This window comes from Haliotis rufescens, unplaced genomic scaffold, assembly GCF_023055435.1.
Source record: "Haliotis rufescens isolate VD_foot unplaced genomic scaffold, xgHalRufe1.0.p SCAF_58, whole genome shotgun sequence".
Taxonomy (NCBI): domain Eukaryota; kingdom Metazoa; phylum Mollusca; class Gastropoda; order Lepetellida; family Haliotidae; genus Haliotis; species Haliotis rufescens.
In genome coordinates, this window is record NW_025964312.1 from 2,652,194 (window position 1) to 2,677,583 (window position 25,390).

The 25,390-nt window shown below is 40.9% G+C and overlaps 1 protein-coding gene across 7 annotated transcripts in view; it reads left to right on the forward strand.

Annotated features, from left to right (window-relative positions):
- LOC124149581 (kazrin-like) overlaps positions 1-25,390 on the forward strand; it is a 171,160-nt gene that overhangs the window by 105,614 nt on the left and 40,156 nt on the right. Inside the window, exon 1 of one of the 7 annotated variants that reach the window (XM_048385426.1) lies at positions 17,554-17,584. The exons of the other annotated variants lie outside the window; for them this stretch is intronic. Coding sequence (XP_048241383.1) covers positions 17,569-17,584 — 16 coding nt within the window. The 5' untranslated portion in view covers positions 17,554-17,568. Of the gene's footprint in view, positions 1-17,553; positions 17,585-25,390 lie in introns of those variants that run through there. 7 annotated transcript variants of the gene reach the window in all.

The following is a 25,390-nucleotide window of genomic DNA, read 5'->3' on the forward strand; positions in this document are numbered from 1 at the left end:
TAAACATTTGACAGTCAGGACCGGATCTACCATGATGGAAATAATGGTCTAAACAAAAGTTGCAATTAATTATACTTCTTGAGCATCAGCTAATTTATTTATCTGATGTAATGTCATCCCCGTCACCCACTTTTGATTAAATAAAAAGACAACTAATTAATCCTTATACTTTTAACTCAAGCAATAATGCAACAGTTAAGAACATCCAAGTCTTGAAAAAGGAAAAATATGACATTTTGAAATACAGGGTTAGAAACTAATAGTTTTTGTCCACTAGTCCTAGCAAATCCCTTAAAAAGGGCAAATTTCTACTAGTCCTTATGATATCTTTACCACTGGGTAGTTTGGCTTGGATTATAGGACTAGTGCCAATTTCTAACACTGAAATAGAACCCAGGATTTCACCTATTCAGCTAAAACACCAACCACAGTGCTCAAGTGGCCTACCTTAACATTGACTGATCTTTGCATGGAGCTACAGGCTTCCTCCCTAATCTGTGTGTTGCATGTGTAGATAAAGGTCAAGCGCTGGGTTTCCTGCCATTGTGGGTCTGTAATGATACCATGTGTGAAATGCCAGGTGTAGCGTCCCACAGATCAGATACACCATCATTGGCTTGGACACAAGCACATGAGTGCCACTTGAAATCGAACCATGGTTATAAAGAAAGGCCCTTGGGTGCTTGAGAAAATCACCACTGAATGTACTCAGTATACTGAGTATAGATAATATACACTGCTGTTCCATGAGTTATAGACCATGTGTATGTAATATTCACCACTGTTCCATGAGTTATAGACCATGTATATGTAATATTCACCACTGTTCCAGGAATTATAGACCATGTATATGTAATACCCAACACTGTTCAGCATTAGACATTGGCACTAGTCCTGTAATCCTTGCCAAACCACCCAATAGTATCATAAGGACTAGTAGAAATTTGCCCTTTTTTAGGGTTTTGCTATATATTATCATTATAAGGACTAGTGGATCAAACCTGTTAGTTTCTACCGCTGCTGTTCCAGGAATTATAGACCATGTATATGTGATCTACACCACTGTTCCAGGAATTATAGACCATGTATATGTGATATACACCACTGTTCCAGGAATTATAGACCATGTATATGTGATATACACCACTGTTCCAGGAATTATAGACCATGTAAATGTGATATACACCACTGTTCCAGGAATTATAGACCATGTATATGTGATATACACCACTGTTCCAGGAATTATAGACCATGTAAATGTAATATACACCAGTGTTCCAGGAATTATAGATTCTACATACATAATGCACTACTGTTCCCAGAATATTTACCACATGTGGTCAGGATTGTTTTGACAAAGTATTGGATATATGATACACTTGAAGCCAGGGGAAGCCTCTTCAAGCAGTATACACAACAAGATTTTTGTTAAAAAAACGAGGCAGTTTTATTTCAACAATCATATTTTGTGTTGAAAAAGATATGATCAGCGATCATATATTTTGTCAGCTCCTAATCTGGGCTCTAGTGTACAACAGCATGCCCACGAATCAGAATTGTTATCTCACGTTGGTTTAGTATTTCAAGACTGATGTGTCACAGGGTCCTGATGGGCCAGTTCATTGCCTCCAAACACCTCCTTTCACAGGGGGTAGAGATTTCCTGATACATATTTACCTGCGTCAATTCATTCATGAGTTGGTTGAGCAAGCCTCTATACAAATTTTCACATCACCAACTTGGTAAATAGACTTGTGTTTGGAAAAAAAGGGCTTAGACTGTTGCAGTATAACTTCCATTTTCTATGCCTGAAATGTACTTATCAGGTGGGAAATATATTTTTCTTAAGCTAAATACTAAAGAATGTTTGGCATAGATGAGTAGATGGCGAAAAAGTGTTGATGTATGTCATATGGAATTAATATTATTTTACCAAATTCTTAAGAATATTGTTAAGGCAGCATCACAATGCACTGACCCCTGATGGAGAAGTATTTTTTATATTGCATTTTATTTTGGACAAAAGGAGAAAAGTTTACGTTAATCCAGCAATATCCCAGCCGAAGGACACTAGAAATGGGCCCATATAGAAAATGGAGCATGGACTTTTGGCGTGACGATGAAACCCTGTAGCAACTAAAGGCTATCCCACTCTACCTTTGGTAGTCATTAAGAAGGGACATCAGAGGTGGACCCCTGTCGGGCGAGGGTAGCGAAGCTCTTGTAAGAAGGGTCAGTTGTTTTATCACAAACTCTAGTCATCATACATAAGCACTGGTTGGTTGGTTTGTTGTTTAACGCTGCACTCAGCAATATTCCAGCTATATGACAGCGGTCTTTAAATAATCGAGTCTGGACCAGATAATCCAGTGATTGATATCATGAGCATCGATCCACGCAATTGGGATCAATGACATGCATCAACCAAGTCAGCGAGCCTGACCACCCGATCCCGTTAGTCGCCTTTAACGACAAGCATAGTCACTTTTTACAGCCAGCATGGGTTGCTGAAGACCTATTCTACCCCGGAATCTTCACGGGTCCATAAGCAATGGTGCAAAAACAACTGTGACAGAATTGACTGGCAGTTATTGGTAGTGGCGTCAGACAGTTATGGAGGTTATAGCTAGGGTCCTGTCTTCAGTGTATGCTGTTTCCACCTTTCTTCAAGTGCCGACCGCCTCCATGGTCTAGATGTAGAGCGTCCGCCTGGATAGTGGAAGGTCTGGAGTTCGATCCCCGGCCGCGTCATACCAAAAGACGTTAAAAGATGGCTCTTGTTGTTACCCTGTCTGGCTCTCGGCATTAAGAGGGCTAAAACAAGGACTGGTCGGCTCAGAGTCAGTTTACTGTGTCTGAGTGGGGTATTCATGTTAAACTGCGGCATGGTATCTCAGTGGGCTACCACTATAAATCGGCACTAGTCCAGACTAGTACAAGCAGCCATGCACACACGTGCATGCACGTCGCTATATAAGTGCAATAATCTTGGACGCGACGTTAAACCCCATTTCACCTCACCTCACCTCACCTCACCTCACCTCACCTCACCTCACCTCTTCAAGAGGCAGTCAGTACATGTGAGCTATGGGACCATCATTTGACACACGTTGATGGTAGGCATGCTGATTATTTCTGTTTTTCACACATGTAGAAGATAACATCATGTTTATGGGAATAACTTTCCCTGACAAACTATTACAATATTATCGTGAGGAAAATATGACAATGTGTTTGCTATTTTTAACATTTATGGCTTTGTGAACAATTTGGCATGGCTGCAGAATTGCAAACTGGATTCTCCCTTCATAGTCCTGTAAAACAGTTGTTTCTTTACAGGTCACTGTTGTAAGACTGCATAACTGTTTTTAAAAAGTTTTTAAAAGTTTTTTTTAATGAAACAGTAGCAATGATGAAAGTCTAATGCTATGTACACATCATCAGTGACATCGCCCATTGAAGAATTTCTCAAGCCCAAGAAGGATTCGTTATAACAGTTATCTGAAGATCTAATATTAAAAGGGGGCATGGGTGGCCCAGTCGTCTAAGGCGCCGCGATTCACTGTGCAGAGTTGCATCCCTTGAACAAGCCAGAAACCTATGATTGTGGGTTCAAATCCTGGTTCGCCCCGATTATGTTTCTAGGTTTGTCAGCACCATACCCGTGCTCGTGGGTTTCACCGAAGTGGTAAACGTCTGAGACCTGCATGACTTTGGCCTTTCCTCCCACATTAAGCTGACACGCCGCGATATAACTGGAATAATGTTCAAAGCAGCGTTAAACCAAACTCACTCACTCTAATATTAAAAGTTCAAATATGACCCTTTCACAGACTGGAGGTTTATAGTAGGGCTGCAGCTGGATATAGATCATAGAGGTCGATAATCTTTAACTAAATATCCATCAATTATCGATAAATATCGGGGAAGTAACTAAATTGAGCAAATATGCAAAAATCTGAGAGAAGAAAACATATTTCACGTCATTAGTGAGTGGTGACACATTTATGCAAGGATTACATTGTGGACATTTGAGATAAGTTGTTTCCGCTTCTTCATGCCTGCTTCGGTCGATTAAAACTTTATTTCATCACAATAGTTTAAGATATGAATAACACAATTTTCATATTGATAATCGTAAATATTTCTTCTCATCAACGATAATTCCGATTCAATCTTTTTAGCCACCCATAGTTTATGGCAGTGGCTCAGTAGGCAACGACATCACAATTATCTCTACAGAGTTATGTCCCTTTGGCGTGCCAGGAACCTATGGGTGGGTTTGTCAGCACAATACCGGTACTCTTCGGCATTTAACCAACTCAATCATGCTAAGACAGTGGGAAATCTCCATGGACTTCAATATATCTTTGTTTGATGTAACTGCAGGAGCTAATCCTAGTGCCATGCTCTCTGATAGACTCACTGCCACCTTTTCTGTGTCCAAAAAAGCAGCAATCTGTTTTTCTCTTGTGGTAGCAGTTTATAGCCAACTGTGATACATCGGCTGCCACTACAGCAGTATATTTCCGTAAAATAAAATGGCTTTAAAAAAATTCTTTTCAGGAAGGGTATTTTTGAATATTTATCAAAATCTATAAAGGGAAGAAGATTGATCAAAAGTTTGGTTGCTCTAAATGAAGAAGTAAGGAAAGAAAGTTATTTTTACCATGTGATCTATGATAGGAACTGAACTGATTGAAAGTTTTGTTTACTTTCAATGACAAAAATAACAACCGACGGAAAGTAGTCATGAAGTCGTTTATCACCGTTTATTTAGGGATTTAGATTGATTAAATTCTATAAAGGGATTCAAATGGATTAAAATTTGGTTTGCTTTTGATAAAAAAGAATCTGTTTTGGATATTCTGAAGCCAGGTGTTGTGAGATCCATGCCATCTGTATTGTAACAGGTTAGAGTGATAATGATTTATCAAATCAAGTCCGAAATACGATGGGGGGTGGAGTATGTGAGAAGTCTGTGTTAGTACTGTTTTAGCATTTATCAAACTTGCAAGCATCTCTCAAATGAATAAGTGTGTGTTTTCTATGAATGATACATTTTACATGGTTGTGTAAAATTGAAAATATATACTACTATCAATTAAAGATGATACTTTTAATGAAATAGAAATTCAAATTGACAAACAAAGAAAGTAATTTATCAGCGGTAAGTGTATTCGGCGTGACGACAGTCGTCACTTGTTTGTAAACAGAACGGTCATTCGGTTGCGAGTTCACCTATCACAGTGGGGAGTTTTGACTGGTGGCAGCGATAGTATAGAGAGCTCCGCAAACGGGCTATAGCTGTGAGGAGCTTGGGCAGAGGCCCTGCTAACAGAACAAGGACGTACACAGATGTAGTGCATGTACATATGTTTATGTTGGTCGAATTGATTTCAACACGTTAGATAAAGCGTTACCTCCACTCTGCAAACTGCTTGATTTTTTTTCTTGAGGAAGTTGTTGTCGATCAATGGTAATGACGTTCAAAAGAGACGCTGCGTCCCTCCCCCTTACCCAATATGGCAGCCATGCTTGCAACAAAGCCTCAGTGTTCAAATTTAAATTTCAAATAGTGTTTGATCAAGATGGGAATATCCTGGGGATTGTTTGGGTTGTCGACATTGTGTAGATATTGGCTGAATTTGGGAAGCATGATTAATGCCCAGCTTCTATAGACAGAATTTGGGATCTGATCAACTTCTTGCAAGATACAAACAAAATAATTGGTTTCAGGAAAAGCGTTTTTAACGACATTATGAAAAATTAACAGGGATGGAAAATAACCATCAATATCTATTAGTCTGAATTTTGATAACATATAGCAATACCCCCCAAAATGTTTGAAATTCTACTAGCCCTGAGGATTTCTATCCCCGATGTCAGTCTGAACTCTATATTAACATGATTCATAATCTTGTAGAGTGTAGATGCCTTATATAGTTGTTGATTCAAATAGGATTACTTGGTATATCAGATTAAAACAATGAAAATACGTCTTTCAATGTCAACGACTCAACATGAGTACTGAATTAACAGCGAAGGAGTTTGGCGGAAATTGACTTACTGTATTCGACATAATAAGCGCCCAGGGCGCTCTCAAAATTAGAAATAGGGGGCTCTTATTAGAATATTATTTTGGTGAAAAACAACAGAGTTGAAAGATCGTAAATTTCGTGGTTTATCCAGAATTTAATGTCCCATAATTAAGGAAGCGTATAACACACGTATTACATTGATCAATTGTGATACAATGATCAATCGAAAGGGGTGCTAATTGGGATTGTTCACTAGCCAATTGTTTAGCAAATATCGCCGTGAGCGTATTAGAGCGGGCGTTTATTGCGTCGAACATGGTAATTTCATTGATAAGTTTTGTGAGACCTTGGTTTGTAGCGTTCATAGTTGGACAATAATATCTGTGTATATAAATGCACTTAGTATTAGAGATGGTCATATGACTTCCAAAATGAAACTTTGAGCCTAACACGGTATTTATCCGTCTTTGCATGGAAGACAATGGGTCCTTGTCATAACCATAATGTTAAACAATGAAAAGGTGGAGGGGTAGCCTAGTGGTTAAAGTGTTCGCTCGTTACACCAAAGACCGGGTTCAGTTCCCCCTGAGTCCGGGGCGGTCGGGTAGCCTAGTGGTTAAAGTGTTGGCTCATCACACCAAAGACCCGGGTTCAGTTCCCACTGTGTCCGGGGCGGTCGGGTAGCCTAGTGGTTAAAGTGTTGGCTCATCACACCAAAGACCCGGGTTCAATTCCCCCTGTGTCCGGGGCGGTCGGGTAGCCTAGTGGTTAAAGTGTTGGCTCATCACACCAAAGACCCGGGTTCAGTTCCCACTGTGTCCGGGGCGGTCGGGTAGCCTAGTGGTTAAAGTGTTGGCTCATCACACCAAAGACCCGGGTTCAGTTCCCACTGTGTCCGGGGCGGTCGGGTAGCCTAGTGGTTAAAGTGTTGGCTCATCACACCAAAGACCCGGGTTCAATTCCCCATGTGTCTAATGTGTGAAGCCCGTTTCTGGACCATACTCGTCACTTAAACGACGAAGATGTTGTATGTCTTCAGATTCAATTCCTTCAGGTTCAAACTACAAGGACCCAATGACCCTGTACTTCCAACCAAGTACTCAGTCTGTGACTTTTAAGCCACTCGTCCAAAGCCCAAGTCTAGTAAGTCTGTTTGGTCTAGTACATCTGTTCAGTCTAGTAAGCTGTGCAAATAATAATCCATAGAAGAATTATGAAATATCGTGAAGTTACGTTAAGACCCATTTTCGGGCTGGTGTCAAAAGGTTTTGGCCCAGACTGAATACTGTCTTAATCCACACCATCACCAATCTCAAAGCGGTCTGCGAATATATTTTTTACTCTTTTACCTCATTTTCTATTTTTGAATTTAAAAAAAAGAGTTAATTTCCTGATTGGGCCTATAGGAAAGTGCACCCTCTGTTCCAGTTCAGTGTAAAACATTCAGCTGATCAATATCTGATCCTGAGGTGAGGAAACTGGTCACCACGGCGTGAACTTCCATTACCCACCATTAGATGAAGGAAACATATTCTGAATTATTAATGTGGAAATAGCATACCAGGAAATCGATAACAATTCTATGATGAAAATCGGTTGAGTTCATTTTGTTTCAGGCAAATCATGAATTCCCATAGCTTTTCAGATTGGTTGTCTGAAGACATTTTGATATGAAAAATTAAGTGTGAACTGAATAGAGGAGTGATTCAATTTACATTCATGCTTTTCCACAAAACACTTAACACAAAATACAAGACTTAGTTCTTCTTTGACAAATGGGGGCACGGGTAGCCTAGTCGTCTAAGGCGGTGCAATTTGCTGTGCAGAGTTGCATTCCTTGGGCAAGCCAGAAACCTGGTCCGCCCCGAGTATATCATATCAATCACTGTGTTGTCTGGTCCAGACTCACTTGTTTACAGGGGGCACGGGTGGCCCAGTCGTCTAAGGCGCCACGATTCACTGTGCAGAGTTGCGTCCCTTGGGCATGCCAGAAACCTATGATTGTGGGTTCAAATTACAAGTCCTGGTCTGCCCCGATTATGTTTCTAGGTTTGTCAGCACCATACCCTCACTCACTCACTCACTCACTCACTCACTCACTCACTCACTCACTCACTCACTCACTCACTCACTCACTCACTCACTCACTCACTCACTCACTCAATCAATCAATCAAAATTGTTCATTTTGTTTTAAGGCAGTAACCTTTACAACAAATAAACTTTGCAATTTTCTTATCAATTTCCTGCATTACCACAGTAAGCTATAGTCAGCGATCAGTGTTTGATTATGATAGATCATTCAAACATCACAAGAGAAAGGCGCCTTGGGGATTCCAAATTAAAATATATGTAAGTTCCACAGCATCCTATATTGGGTGCAAGAGGCGAAGTATTGGATCATGTGGTCACTCGGTGACATGGTTGATTGTGTGTCAAGTAGATGCCAAGTAGACGTACGTTGTTCATAATATCAATCACTGTCTGGTTCCGAGTCAATAACAAGTAGCCATCATTCCTAGATGGGTCATGTTAGCTGAAGGGGGCATTAGACACTCGAACAAAGACAAGAAAATGGCCGGGACAAACTTTGAGAAATAGACTGATTTGCAGATTTGCATCTTATTCCTAGCTAGATGTAGCTGATTACGACTGTTGGAGCTGAAGTTAAACCCTGGTGTAAGACTTGGGGACAGGTGGTAATCTGTGGCTTCAGATGGACACTGGCCAGCAGTGGGATCGTGACGGACACAATGGGGGATGAAATTGTCGCTCTATGGTGTTGACAGTTAATCAGCCCACTAAGAGGCTATAGTCTAGCCACACACGACTTGTTGAGTCTTAAACGGTGGTTAGTCTGTTGGAAGCAGAAACGTCACACAACAAAGGAAGATGTTCACTTTACGGGCCACCAGAGCTGAGTTTTGTAAAGTTTGTAAGTGATATGGAGATTTTAGATATCCTGTCCCTGACTGCAAGGGAATGTTGTGTGTGTAAATGATGTCGTTAGGTGGTAGAGTTTTGACTTGATAGGTTCAGAACCATCCGGTAGTACAAATGTCGTCTCTGTGTTGATTGTTTTCGTTCTATCAGAGAACTAACCTGTGAGGATCCGGGTAGAATAAGTTTTCATTAACCCACGTTTGCCGAAACAGGCGAGTATGTATGTCGTAAGAGGCAACTAATGAGATTGGGTGGTCAGGCTCGCTGACTTGGTTGATGCCTGTCATCGATCCCAATTGCATGGATCGATGATCATGATGGCAATCCCTGGATTGTCTGGTCCAGAATTGATTATTTACATACCACCGTCATATAGCTGGAATATTGCTGAGTGCGGCGTTAAACAACATACAAACAAACACACAAAAAACATATAATGACATTGTGCTGAGATATGGTACTATTTATATTATATTATGTTTTGTTGTCATCTTTTCATTACCCCTGACCCTGACCCTGACCCTGACCCTGACCCCCAACCAAACCCCCACCCCACACAACAGACAAACATACCTAGGCTGTTTGGTTGTGAGATGGGCAGGTGTTAGTCCTGCACATGCAAGTCTAGCCAGCTCAAGCTAGCTCTATTCCAAATCAGCATAGGGAATTTTTTTATATTTCTAGAGTCAAGAAGGATATTGTGTAATATAAGATTTCAGAGACTAAATGTTAGTCTAGGCAGGTGTGAGGAAGTAATGGTGACCTTTTAATGGCCGAAGGTAAAACTGTGTTTGTACAATGCAGACATGATGTTTGTGAGTTATCAAGTCAGGTCTAAAGAGGTCTCGAAGCTTGCGACTGCTGTGTCAGGTATTTCAGTAGTGGTCAGTATTTGCCGAGGCAGGTACCGCTAGGGCTAACTGGTCACACTCAGGTGTGGACAGAGGGTAAACTCTTGCTGGAAGCAGGGCTGACTGATGGCCTGCTGTAAATCTTTCAGTTGGATGGAGTCAGGGTTATAATAGGCCCCCAGGAACTGTTCTTCTCTTGAGTATTATTACTGTCTAACTTGATTTAGTCACGATATGGCTGAAATATTGCTGGTGACTATAAATATTCACTCACTCACTTGTCTTGGGCGACTGAATATGTCGAGAATCCAGGCTGGAGACTTATTGTGTTATACCCTGATGACGTGGATCATTGCTTATAACATCAATCACTGAATTGTCTGGTCCTGAATTGACTATTAACAAGACTGCATCCGCCGTGGTCCAGTGGTAGAGTGTCCGTCTGGAGAGGGGAAGGTTGGGGGTTCAATCCCCGCCATGTCATACCAAAAAACGTTAAAAGATGGCACTTGTTGTTACCCTGCCTGGCGCTCATCGTTAAGGGGCTAAAACTAGTACTGGTCAGGAGTCAGTACACTCTGTCTGAGTGGGGTATTATATTTAACCTGCAGAATGGTATTTCAGTGGACTGCTACTGTAAAATCGGCATTAGTCATGACTAGTACAAGCAGACACACACACGCTAGCATGCACACACACACCCGTGCATGCATGTCACTATACATATAAGTGCAATAATCTTGGATGTGACGTTAAACCCCATTACACTTCCACCAACTATTAACAGGCTGTCTTCAGCTGGAATATTGCTGAAAGCAACACAGAAAACAAATAATAACTGGCCGCCCTCTGAAAACCCTGACATTGAAGCCTATTTGCCTTTGCTCAGGATACCGTCAGAACTAAAAGTTAAAAGCATGCTCCATGTCTCGACTGAAACTTAAAAAAAGAGAGTGGCAGTGCCGTAGCCAGCCTGGGGGGGGGGCGGTTATAGAAAAAAAATTTCCTTGTGAAAGTTAACTTGAATAAGAAATGAATAATCTTATTTGCGCCCCCCTGTCAAAAAAAGTTAACTACGGCCTTGGAGTGGTACATGTCCACCGCACCTGTGGTCCAGTGGTCAGCTTACCTGGATTAGCACACAGGTGAGGGGATTCACACCTGGTCTCACCTGGACAGATGTGGATGACTTCTTGCTTTTAATGTGCTGACATAGCATGTCCTGTCAAAGAGGATAATAATCTTGCAGTCTCACTCAATGGTGGTAATGGACCTGTCTTATAACTGACCACCCGTGAAGATCCGGGGTGGAAGAGGTCTTCAGCTACCCAGGTTTGTATGTTTGTAAGAGGCAACTAACAGGATTGAGTGGTTAGGCTCGCTGACTCGCTGACTTGGTTGATGCATGTCATCGTATCCCAAATGCACAGATCGATGCTCATATCAATAGCTGTATTGTCTGGTCCAGACTCACTTATTTACAGGGGGCACGGGTGGCCCAGTCATCTAAGGCCCAGCAATTCGCTGTGCAGAGTTACGTCCCTTGGGCACTCAAGAAACCTGTGATTGTGGGTTTGAATCCCGGTTTGCCCCGATTATGTTTCTAGGTTTGTCAGCACCATACCCGTGCTCGTGGGTTTTACCAAAGTGGTAAACGTCTGAGACCTGCGTCACTTCGGGCTTTCTTCTCACATTAAGCTGACACGTCGCAATATCACTGTAAAACTGTTAAAAGCGGCGTTAAACCCAACTCACTCACTCACCCACTCTTATCATGCTGAACATAGAATCATTTACTGACAGTTTCACGTGACTCCTAGTCCTGCACCATGACTGTGGAATATATATATTTTAGGTATTTTATTTTACTAAAAGCCTAGGCAAGTCTAGACCAAACTAACCAAGTCTAGTTTGCTTGATTCCACATATGAAAACAGCAGAAGAGGAAAGGTTCTTTCGAAGAAAAAAAACATGTTTTAAAGACTTGACCAAGTGTTAGTCTAATGACTCCCATTCTTCTAATTTTATGAAAGAAAAATATGGAAACCATCGGAAAGTACTATATGATTAGTAGTGACAGTAAATTACATAATCAAGTGTTTCTTTTATCCAAGGAAGATAGATCCCTTTTCAATAAATGTAATCTCTGGCCAAGTCAGAGACTACTTGTAATGTTAACCTTTGTATTTGACATTCTTCTTTTCAACTGCTCAGGTGCAGTGGATCTTATACAGGGTTGGGGCCCTCTCCTGGGGGTTAGAGATCATGCACTTATCCATGTACAGGGCCCACGGGTACAAGCAGTGCACTTTGTGACAGATAATGTTGGATAGGTCTGTGAGGCCCTTGTTAATATTTTATGGATGGTGGTTAGGGGTGATGTAAGGTGTCGTCGGAGGTGATGTCAGGTGGTGTTGGGAGTGATGTCAAGTGGTGGAGGGAGTGATGTTAGATTGGGGTGTGTGTGTGTGTGTGTGTGTGTGCTATATTGACTTGTATCACACGAGTGAGCTATGCAATATTAACTTGTATCACACGAGTGAGCTATGCAATATTAACTTGTTTCACACGGGTGAGCTATGCAATATTAACTTGTATCACATGGGTGAGATATGCTATATTAACTTGTATCACACAGGTGAGCTTGGTTATATTCACTTGTATCACATGGGTGAGCTAGGCTATATTAACTTGTATCACACAGGTGAGCTTGGTTATATTCACTTGTATCACATGGGTGAGCTAGGCTATATTAACTTGTATCACACAGGTGAGCTATGCTATGTTGACTCGTATCACACAGGTGAGCTATGCTATGTTGACTCGTATCGTCTGTGCTTCTTTGAAGGCTTTTCATGTTTGAAGACCTCCCAGTGTGTGACTTTACAAATTATGACAGCTTTTCCCTGACATTCACCTTGAGTGCGCCCTGCTGAAGTCCGATTTGAGTTCCGTAGATGAGCGATTAATCACGACTGGCTAATGGACCTTTGGTACCCTATCCCGGAATAGGCACGCAGAGAAAATAGACCTGGTTAACAACCGCTTCTATCCCTTTCTTTTGTGTTTGACCAAGGTTTGGGCATTTTGTATGTTGCACTTTACAATGTCAATGTTGAAATAGGGACCCAAAGTGACCATGTCGTCACTTAAAAAAGGACAGGTTGGCTGGTAGATTTGGAATATCTTTGATCAAGTTTGACTGTTCAATCATAGAAATATTATGAAGAAGGGCTTGGGGGTAATGCTTATAATGCCTGGATTGAGGAGGGTGACAAAAACAAAAGAGTTAAGAAATACCTGAATGATTTGCTCTGTCTAACTGCAGCGTAACAGAGCAACCAAATGGACTACCTACATTGGAACAGCTTATGCTTTAACTCATTTGGTAGATGAACGCGAGTCACAGGGTTTCACCTTGGTCTATCTGTTTTTGAGTCCATGGGTCTTTCATTTATGTGTTTTTGGGTATGAGGCCGGCCACATGACATGCTTCCTTTCATTTCAAAGAATTTTACTGATGTCTGTCATTGCACACTCTCAGAAGCCTTAAACTTACACATGTGGGTTTCAATGAAAGATAGAAGAAGATTAACCATTGACATCCAGATTAGTAGCTAAAACTATAGATTTGATACCTCTTAATCTGATTCACAACTTAAGTGTAGGTATTACCATATGTTTACTGGACTCTGACCTGTGGTTTAAAAGTTGTAGAAAAATGTAGATTTGATACATCTTATCCAATTCGAAACTTGTCTTATCATATTTTTACTGGACACAGTTATAGATTTGAGATCTGATTCACAACTTGAGTGTAAGTGTTACCATATGTCATCAGAATCATATATTATGCAAATCACTGAGCAGATGTTAGCCTAATAAATTTACCTCCAAGGTTTGACAGATGTTATAAACACTGGCACAATTGCACATGCACTATGAAAGTTGTGTCCCATGTTTGTAATGTTGTTTAGGAACAGGTGGCATGACATTCAAAGAGTCATTCGTTTACCATATCGGGTGTTGTCTGCTGCCACGGTGTTGCTGACGAGGCACAACAGCGGAGTGAGTGAGGGAGGGAATTGTTGCTTAATGCTGTGTCAGCAAGTTTGCAGCTATTCGGGCAAAGACAGGAAATCTGCAAACGTAGGTCTGTGATAGTCTGTGAAGGGATAGAAATCAACACTCGCCTTAAATACCGTATTCGACGTAATAAGCACCCACGGCGATATTTATTAATATATTTGCTAGTGAACAATCCCAATTAGCACCCCTTCCGATTGATCAATGTACACAAGACTTATTTATTTGTGTATAATACGCACTCGTGTGCTATATGCACCCTTAATTATGGACAATTAAATTCTGGAAAAATATATCTGTTGTATATAAACATTTCAGGCTGTCAGCATAAACCATGAAATTTATCTTTCAGCTCTGTTTTTTTTCCACCAAAATACCATTCTAATAAGAGCCCCCTATTTCTAATTTTGAGAGCACCCTGGGCGCTTATTACGTCGAATACGGTAATCTTCAACATGCTCAGGGTGTTCTGTGGTCAAGTAGACATTTCCCAGTTTCAAAATGTGTCTAAATATCCTTTTTGGACAAGTGCTGAGAATCCTTTGTTATTTTCTGCACTAACAAGTACATCATTGTACGAGAAAGCTCTGAGATTCAGGGTTAGAATAGGTACCCAGCAACCTATGCTGGTCGTGGGGATTCAGGGTTATAATAGGCCAACAGAAACCTATGCTGGTGCTGGGTATTCAGGGTTATAATAGGTCCCCAGTAACCTATGCTGGTCGTGGAGATTCAGGGTTAGAATAGGTCCCCAGCAACCTTTGCTGGTCATTATAGAGATGACTTTGTGAATCAGATAGTTGGGTTCAGTTTTGGGTAATTGTGTGTACCTCAATGGCGTGGATCATTGTTCATATTATCAATCACTGGATTGTCTGGTCCAGACTCATTTCATTGCACTGCTGTGTTAAACAACTAACAAGTAAAAACAAAAATATCTTTGTATAACTTTACTAGGATAGTTTTTTTGTTCATATTTTGATCAGTTTGTTGTGACCCTATAACAACTGTGTAGTGTGATTTGATGAATCTACTGGACAGATAAACAACAGCTGTTCCTTAATTTCATGGATGAATATTGTATTATCAGTCATCTATGGTGGAATGATATTTTTTCTTTGGTCCCAGATGAATATATATGTCACTCCCTCTCTTGCTTGCTCGCTCGCTCACTCACTCACTCACTAACTCACTCACCCACCCCTTCCCCCATCCCCACCCGCTCGCTCGCTCACTCACTCACTCACTCACTCACTCACTCACCCACCCCTTCACCCATCCCCACCCCCATCCCCAACCCCGCTCGCTTGCTCAATCACTCACTCACCCCATCCACCCACCCACCCACTTACTCACTCACTCACTCACACACTCACTCACCCCATCCACCCACCCACCCACTTACTCACTCACTCACTCACTCACTCACACACTCACTCACCCCATCCACCCACCCACCCACTTACTCACTCACTCACTCACACACTCACTCACCCCATCCACCCACCCGCCCACTCACTCACTCACTCACTCACTCGCTCACCCGCTCACTCACTCACTCACTCACTCACTCACTCACCCACTCACCCACCCACCCACCCACCCACTCACTCACCCACTCACCCACCCACTCACTCACTCACTCACTCACTCACTCACTCACTCACTCACTCACTCACTCACTCACTCACTCACTCACTCACCCACTCACTCACTCACTCACTCACTCACTCACATTTCCCATATATCAGCGAGAGCGAACCCTACATTCATAAAAATCATTCACATTGGTCAAGATTCAGGATGGTAAATATCTCACATTCAACATACAGATGAACTAAGCCTTAATGTATATTTAGGTTCTGTCAAAGCTTGTAAAATGAGTCTTCTGATCTTGGTTGTAAGTAAAATATATCCCAGACATTTTTGTCCCTAAGAAAGTCAACGTTAGAAATTGGCACTAGTCCTACAGTCCTTGCCGAACCGCCCAATAGTTAAGGTCTCATAAGGTCTAGTAGAAATTTGCCCTTTTTAGGGGTTATTCTATATGTATTCCTTGTAAGGACGAGGGGACTAAAACTGTAAGTTTCTGTCGCTGTACGTGAAGCCCAGTTAGGGGATTGAACTGGCTACCATGTGTGGCCTTCTTCGTTCCAGGATGCTTTGGAAAACCCCACCTTTGTTTGTGAATTTGCCATGTTATTGTTGACTGTATTTTTTTTTTAATGGGGACATTTTCCCTGCCGTTGCTTCTCCGTCAGTAAGTATGAATCATTACATAGATTCCAGACGAACGGAAATCCTGTTTCGAGGCTCCGACTTCCAACAGCAGTTTAAAGCTCTGTATGCTTTCTTTGTTGATCCAAGCACCCTGGGGAGCTCTCAGTTTCACCTAAGTAAATTAGTGTTGCCTCCGCACAATACCTATGCCTTGCATGTGTTCGTGACGGTACAATTTGACAGTGTATGCAGGGTAATCAACAAATAGTAGTATTCAGATGCCACGAGAGGGAAGACAATTTGCCATGACATCAAGATCGCAAAGCTGACGTAAGCCAAGCATTGAATTCCTCGAGAGACATCTAACGGAATTTGTCCTGGGGAAAATCAATTGTAGAGCATGTCCACTCAAATATTACACCCCTCATTATAACAACTCAACCAGTGGTCTTCGCTATAAGGGGACTCTTCTTTGTTAACCGTGTCTTCAAATAAATTAGAGAAACATTGCTCGATTTTTGTCTTGAATTAGGTTAGAACGGCATGTTGAGTGCTGCCCTGATGATGGGCTGGTTAAGAATTGATGGACCTGCTTGGCGATACAATAAAGACTGATATTGATAATTACAACTCTTTCATATTGAAATATTTCGCAAATTGAATATTCCACGGTGAATTTTAGGAAACATGCAACATTTTGGTTGGATGTCAGATAATTTTAATGTACTGGGAAATTTCAGTACAACAGTTCAATTCAGTAAAAATACGATACCCTATGTGACAATTAGTTCCTTTTGTGGGCTAAATTTAATTAAAATCAACACTGCTGCAATTACTGTCATAAACATATTTTCTGTAATTTGAACATTTTTTTAAGATATGTTTGGATTGTCAAATTTGTATTTTTGTAATAAAATCATCCTCCAATACGAAACCATCTTGTTACATTAAAAAGAGTCAATAATCAAAACACGAAATTCAATGCTTGTCCTTTTCGTGAAATTAAAATGTTCTCAAATTTGACCTCTAGGTATAACCGATGTTCAAATAAAAGAAGGAAAAAATCAAACCGTTGGTCCAAAGTTGGATTTCGGTTTGTGGAGACTGGTATTGATTGAGGAGGGTCAAAGAGGCTGAAGCTGACACTTGGATGATGTGTAGGCATGCTGGCCGGCTGTGGGCTCCCTGTTATTAGAAGGCATGGGATGATATCATCCAAGAGCTACACTGGACATTGCCTAATTGTAGCCTTATAATGAGGACATGGAGAGAATCTGTGTTACAGTGAGGACGTGTAGTCATGTAGGAGGAGGGTCTTCCTAAAGATTTTGTCTTGGAGGATTTTGGTCTTGTTGAATATTTTAGGAATGGATCGTCTTGGACCTTGGATGACGTGTAGGTCAGGATATGGAAGGTTAGCTTGCTTGGATGTGTAATTTTGAAGGTAATGTGTGTTTCGTGTTTTCAATTTGATCATAAAAATATTCTTTCATTTATTTGATCCTGACCAAATGTTTTGAAAAGGAGATTTTTTTATATTCAGTCTTTGGTGGTTGTTTGTCGTGGTTGATTCTTTCGACTTAATTGGCAGCTACCACATTCTTTTCTCCTGATTTATATACATGTAGTTTATTTAGGAGTTCAATCAGTGAAGGATGGTCAGGTGGCCTAGTGGGTAATGCATTCCCTGAGGCCTGTGTTTGATTCCCCACATGGGTGCATTGGGTGGAGCCATTTCTGTGTCCCCTGAGTGATATGGCTGGACTATGCTAGATGTAGAAACCATATTTACTCAGTCAGCAGAGCTACAGATAAGCAGCGTATTTGCGTAAAATACCCCCCCCCCCCCCAAAAAAAACATATTCAAAACCTAATTACTTTCAATTAATTTGCGTAAATTAAAGAAAAAACTCAAATGTATAAAAACAACACTCGTAAATACCCAATGAAACTTTTTCAGCATGTGTACAAGGGAGCTAATGTCCGAAACACAATCTCAAGCTAATTTGCTTTCCAAGTCAAGCCTTTATTTAGAACCGTTATATACATCTAAAACATTTAATTTTTTTTAAATCTCAAAATGTTTACTCATTTTGGGAAAACCCCAATAGAGTGATGAATAGATGAGTGAAAAAATATTGGTTACCCAATGAAAAATGTAATAACACAATTAAAATTGAAACTTTTGAGTAAAAACTCGATTGCTCAATTAAAGTTATCTGGAGCTCTGAGTCAGTCAGTGAAGAATTGTTTATATGCAGCTAAACATTTACAGTGTCATCATCATTCATGCATATAACCTCAAGAGCCAGTCTGTCAATTTGAAATTAAGTCTTGGGGATATAGATGTGTCATTGGTATATTGGCGCTAATTACCCAATTGCATGACCCAATCAAAACGAGTGGAGGCTCCAACATTAGAATTAGTCTCCAAGGACGTGAGACCATTGTGCAACATTGTCACAGTTTCTGTAACATTGTCACCCAGGTTTCCTACAGTTTGTAGCAGTGACAGTACTGTAGTGGAGATCTAGCTGTATGAGACTGCTGTGAGTCCTCACTTTCAAGTGATTGACATAACGGCAGTGAGCCAACACAATATTGAGTCAGGGACGACAACATGCTTTGTTCTGGAATGTCGGACTGGAGATGGACACCCATGTGACCGACTGGTCTGGAATTTTTTGCACCAGAAATTCATAATGTCTGTGTGGTATAATGGGGCTGTTCTGTTTGATCATTAGGTAAGTACTGCAGTATATCACATAGGAATATGTAGAATAACACATGATGTCTTTTGGGAATGTTGATATCATAACAGCTATATAAATATTAATTACTTTGGCACTTGAAGAGAACAGAATTCCTCAGGGAAATGTTGCACAGTGATATTTGCATTATTGGGTATCAACCATGTTTTTTTATATATTTCTTCATAAATATTTTCTTGGAACATTTGGATGGCATGATGCTGTTTCCATATATATATTTATGGTTGTATTGTAATTAAGGAATATTTATGAGTAAACAAACAACTTAACCTTTGTACTTTGCATTGTTGGGTGGAACGTGTCATACAATTTATGTAAACAAACATTTGGAATTACGAACGTGTGGAACCTTTCTTGTCTAGTTTCTTGTCCTTCAAGGTCGCAGGGACAAGTTGTTGTCTGTGAGCTATTCTGGACACCATGTTGACCCAGCTGATGTTGTGGAATTGCTCAAACATTGTACATGAACATTTTGGGTGTTCTCACTCACTCGCCCCCTATTTCATGGACCTTCGGTGTGGGGATTCCAGGGTTGGAGTGGAGAGCTTGCTTGTCAGAAGGCTGGCAATGGATCGTGAAGTCTGACTTGGTGGCCTGGTTGATAGTGTGTCATCATATCCTGAGAGCGTAGATCATTGCTTATAACAATCACTTGTTTGTCTGGTCCAGGCTCAGTTATTTACAGGTCGCAGTCATATAGCTAGAATATTGTTATAGTGCAGTGTTTAACAACAAACAAATAAACAAACAAATCCATGAAAGAAAGAGAGTCAAATGAAAATGGGAGCCAAAGTTTCATACTTGATGTCAGTAGTAAGGTCATGAAGATCCAGGGTAGAATAGGTCTTCAGCAACCCATGCTTGCTGTAAAAGGTGACTATGCTTGTCATAAGAGGCAACTAACTGGATCGGGTGGTCAGGCTTGCTGACTTGGTTGATGCATGACATCGGATCCCAATTGCGTGGGTCGATGGCCATGATGTCAATCACTGGATTGTCTGGTCCCGACTCGATTATTTACAGACCGCCGTCATATAGCTGTAATATTGCTGAGTGCGGCGTTAAACAACAAATAGCATTAAACCATGCGCGTTCACATGTGGGTGAGTAAGTGAGTGTGTAAGTGAGTTAATATGTTTTTACGCTGCTATTAGTAAAATTCCAGCAATATTACGGCAGGGGACATAAAAATAAAGTGTGAATAAGCGCGACTGAATGATTACAGGTAATTTAGTGATTGACATCATGAGCATCGACAACGCAACTGGGATGCAAACACATGCATCAACCTAGTCTGACCACCCGATCCAGTTAGTCGCCTCTATCGACAACCAAGACTGACAACCCGATCCAGTTAGTCACCTCTATCGACAACCAAGTCTGACCACCCGATCCAGTTAGTCGCCTCTATCGACAACCAAGTCTGACCACCCGAGGGGAGGTCAGGTAGCCTAGTGGTTAAAGCGTTCACTTGTCACGCCGAAGACCCGAGTTCGAATCCCGACATGGGTACAATGTGTGAAGCCCATTTCTGGTGTCCGCCGCCGTGATATTGCTGGAATATTGCTAAAAGCGGCGTAAAACCACTCACCCACTCACTGACCACCCGATCCAGTTAGTCGCCTCTATCGACAACCAAGGGTTGGTTAAGGACCAATTCTAACCTGGATTTTCAAGGTGCACGGTCCTCTTAAATAATTGTCATTTATAAATGTCTTGTCAAACACTGAAACTCATGTTGATATTTAAGTCAGCCGTTACAAAGTCCTGTGTCCTATGAAGGCAATTAGTTGAGTAATTTGTTTGGATAAGAAATGTTCGTGGTTAGATCACCCACAACAATAACAGATATTTCTGATTGAGGCATCCAATTAGTAGGAGTCTGTACGTCACAGCTGTCTGTCAAAGCTGTAACTGACATGGGAATACAATAACGAACAGAGTAATTGTGCATCTTTGGTTGTTGAAACCTTCGCATAATGATATCTCACATTGTCCCCAGTGAATGGACACTCATTAGAGCAACAAAATCCATTCTTGAAATGTAATCTGTCACATTTGAAACTAGTAAATTTGTCACAGAAATCTGTGACAAGAAATTTTGGAAATGTTGATTTGATAAAAATCAGTGTAGTATTCAAAATGTTAAAAGCTGTCTAATTTTTAAGATTTTGCACTTTTGCAAGTCTACGGGAACAATAACTGTTTGGAGTCCGAGCTTAAAAGGCCAATGGGAGCTACAAGCTACAGCCTAAATAATACAGGGCCGTATCTTTACAATTATTTTTAAATGCCCTTCATCTCACAAACATGTACATCTTTGGTTTTGGATAGATTGCAAAACAAAAAGATACAAGTCTCAAAAGGGGTGGTCGGGTAGCCTAGTGGTTAAAGCGTTCGCTCGTCACGCCGAAGACCTGGGTTCGATTCCCGACATGGGTACAATGTGTGAAGCCCATTTCTGGTGTCCCCCGCCGTGATATTGCTGGGATATTGCTGAAAGCGGCGTTAAACCGTACTCACTCACAAGTCTCAAAATGGCAAGAAAAAGTATAATTTGCTGGTGTAAGCATATACATTATTATCTATTATTATGATTTTCCACTTTTATCAATATTTGAGGTCGGCTGATCCGTAGGCTATGAAACTAAGAAGTCTCAGTCTGTAATATGTAGCTCTATAACCTTTTTAATCCTGGGATGGACAAACATTCAGTCCCAGAAGTAAAGTTATCCTATTTATAAATATGTATCTACAAAACAAAAAATATAATCCAAATGGAGCCAATTATAATGCTTAAATGCAGCTGAGGCTATCTAATCTAGACTTGCAAAATCATTCTAGACTTGAGTTGGATTCAGTTTTATATTTATTCTCTTGGTTGTGTGAGGCAGACGAAAGCTGGGATTATGATTTAATATAAGCATGGGGACTGGTTTCATGTTTATGCTGTAATCTGTTAGTCTTCATGTTACAGAAATAGCCATGTAAGCCTAGAGGCTTGATACCTTACCTGTGTTTAACCACATCCAGATATGTAACAGACGCTTCAGCGTAAGGTTACCTCGTCGATCAAGTTCATAATGAAATGTTATTCAACTCCAATGATTACCAATTACATCAGGTAGTGCATAATGACCCGTAACTCCCCTTTTCAGTAGCTCAATTGGTCAGGGGTCAGTGGTCAGTTATATCACCCAGGATAAGACCGGCCTAGGTGTTATTGACCAGTTTTCAACAAGTTCACCAGCCAATGGGCAGAGCACAACAGGGGGTAAATTAATACCAGTTGAGCACCTGTCCATCTGCCTGTTTAGAACAGACATCAATGCAGGGGCATGTCTGGTAAAGATTCTTTCACCTGTTCTCATGCAAATTGGAGGAATAGCCCAGTTTTTTAAAGAAAATGATTTTCAATGTAAATGGTGCTTTGATGTCAATTTCTATGGCGTCTGTAATTGCTGTTTGACGAGCTTGATTGTTGACAGTATCATCTGTTAAACCTCTTCTTGAACGCATGAATAAGCTTTCTTTTCTTTAGTTTAGATATTCAGAACATTCTTCACCTGATTAAGGATCTTGGAACATCAGGACATTTTCTACTCAGCATTTGCTAAGGACCAAAATAGTCATCTTGAGTCAAAGGTGTGGTCCTTAGCAAATGTTGAGCAGTATACATATATATCACATCATGAAGATTAATTTGTGTGAAATTTATGAAAGCTAAAGAACAGTGAAATATAGTCTGTTGTTTCTATGTTGACACCAGAGAATAGATTAATATTTAATCCAAAATTATATGCTATTATAAATTACCAGTCTTGTCTACTAAATACACATTGGAAACAATGCGCGCACGCACGCACGCACACACACACACACACACACACACTGAACTTTGTTCTTATAAGTTCAATGGGGCACGGGTGGCCCAGTCGTCTAATGCGCCGCGATCTGCTGTGCAGAGTTGCGTCCCTTGGGCACGCCAGAAACCTATGAATGTGGGTTCGAATCCCGGTTCACCCTGATTATGTTTCTAGGTTTGTCAGCACCATACCCGTGCTCGTGGGTTTCACCGCAGTGGTAAACACCTGAGACCTGCATCACATCAAGCTTTCCTCCCACATTAAGTTGACATGCCGCGATATAACTGTAATACTGTTAAAAGCGGCATTAAACCCAATACACTCACTCACTCACTCACTCACTCACTCACTCACTCACTCACTCACTCACTCACTCACTATCAGTTCAACATCTAGTCGTCTGTATCCAATTATTACCTTTAGCGCAAAATTCTTATATCCCTGGATTCTCTAATTTCATTAAATTTGTTATTTCTAAAAGATTTTGCTGTCCGTTTTACTGAAAACTCACAGCGTATCATCTGGATCAGGTGTTCGTCATTTACAATAACAACCAACGGAAGGGGAAGACTAAGAAATAACATTATCAACAGATTGTTGAGATACCTATCACCACAGCCATAAGCAGGCAAACTGTTCTGAACTGGGCAGGATAATTAATTTAAGACCACAGAGGTTATCTACCCACAGATCCAATGTAACAACTTGCAGCTGCAGTAGTTGTTGCCTTTTAAGCCTTCTTGTGTTGCTCTGAGACGAAGTTACATGAGGTTTGTTATGACTTCGCTCGGTGTTGTCTGATAAGCATGCAGTCCATCCACGGGAACAATGAGTCGTGGAGTCTTACGTCAGTGCAGGCAAGATTGCCTTCTTCTATAGAAATTCCGCCTTTCTAAGACGGGTCCTGGAGACTTTATTCGCGATACCACATTTGTCAAGGTGTGTGAATCCATTGTGGTTTTCTTGATGGAAGATTTACTGGATAAGTGTATGCACTGTTAAACATAGAGCTAGACGTCCAAGAATTTGACTTCATCAACCTTTCCTTGAAAATAACATTTGATGTTATTAAATGGAACAGTTTCTATTCACCATAGAGCAAGATGGCCGAAAATGGTAATTTCAACTTTTCTGTGTAAATTAATATTTGATGTTGAGGAAACAGTTTAAGTTGCTGGATATATATATGTCCTGTTCGACATGGAGCAAGACTTGGCATAATTTCCATAAAAATTAATTTTATGTTGATGAAATGAAATTAATTTGAAAGTGAACTGTACCCATGATACATCTTCAAACAGTCCGTTCTCACTGAACATGTGTATTAGATGAACTTTGATATTTCATGGCTAGGTAATTTGTGAAGAGCAGTGATGTTAGAGATAAGCTAATCCCGATCGGCCTGGAGGTAGCATGCAGTGGATAGATATCCCGTGTGGGACGACGGACGCGTATGGACAAGTGTACATGACACACATGAAACCTTGACAGTCAGGATGATGAAGTGACACCATATTGGAAGATGGTAGAGGCGATGATTGAGTAGATGCTCGGGGAGCTGGACGACTTCAAGCAAATTAACCTGATCTAAGGTGTACTGCATCCAGAAGTAGTGAACGTGCCTTGTCAGACCTGGTTAACTGGCTGACCAACTCAGCCATGCCCACATAAGGTGGACGCAAGCCAGGCAGGGAGGCGATGTATCTATTCTGTGAATTGGAAGTCGGTGGATTATTACTATCATAGCTACTTAAGTCACATGGTTGACATGGCTTAAATTGGATCATTATGAAAGTGGATACATTTTCTGTAAGCTGAAAATCTGGATTATGAATACTAGAATAGCCAATCGAATCACTTGATGACCATAGCCCAAGTTGGATCATTAAGGTGTATGTGTTTTCTGGAAACATTCATCAGTGGATCCGTACCATCATAAGCCTTCAACAAGCACCTGTTGAACCGACGTAAAGGTGGATATTTTAAGGAAAGGTTGACATGAAATATTTTTCAATTCACTTTTATGAATTTGAATCGACAGTAAACATATGCAAGACTTTCTGTTCTGATAGTGGATGTAACGGATGTCATGTTGATCAGCTTATGGGGTTGGCTTTATGAGTTACACACTGCCTTGAGCAAGTCATTGTTTACCCTGCTGTAGGAGCGTTTACCTGCCTGGGAGAATAACATCTACATTCACAATTGTGATTAAGGTTTCATCAGCTTGATCGTCTGAAAACACATGGTATTGTAGATGTCACTTGTGATTTGTCCCTGTTGCCCATGTGTCTGTGCAGACATCATGCCTGAGGCCTTGAATATCAGCTTCTGCCTTAGTCAGCCTCCCATGAGTTATACCTGATGAATCACTCCAAGTCATACACATTCACTCGCTGTGACGGCCTGTACTTCATCTTCTACACAGACGACTTCTTCTGCCAGAAATGATGCAGACAAGCACACGGCGATGTTTCAAGGTCATTCTGGAGATCTGACATGGTTGGAAAGTGACATAAGTCGGAGACTATTCAACTTCAGGACGGACTAATGACATTTCCCTCCATTTACCATAAAGTGGCAACTCCTTAGCAGACCATTTGTGAAAACAAA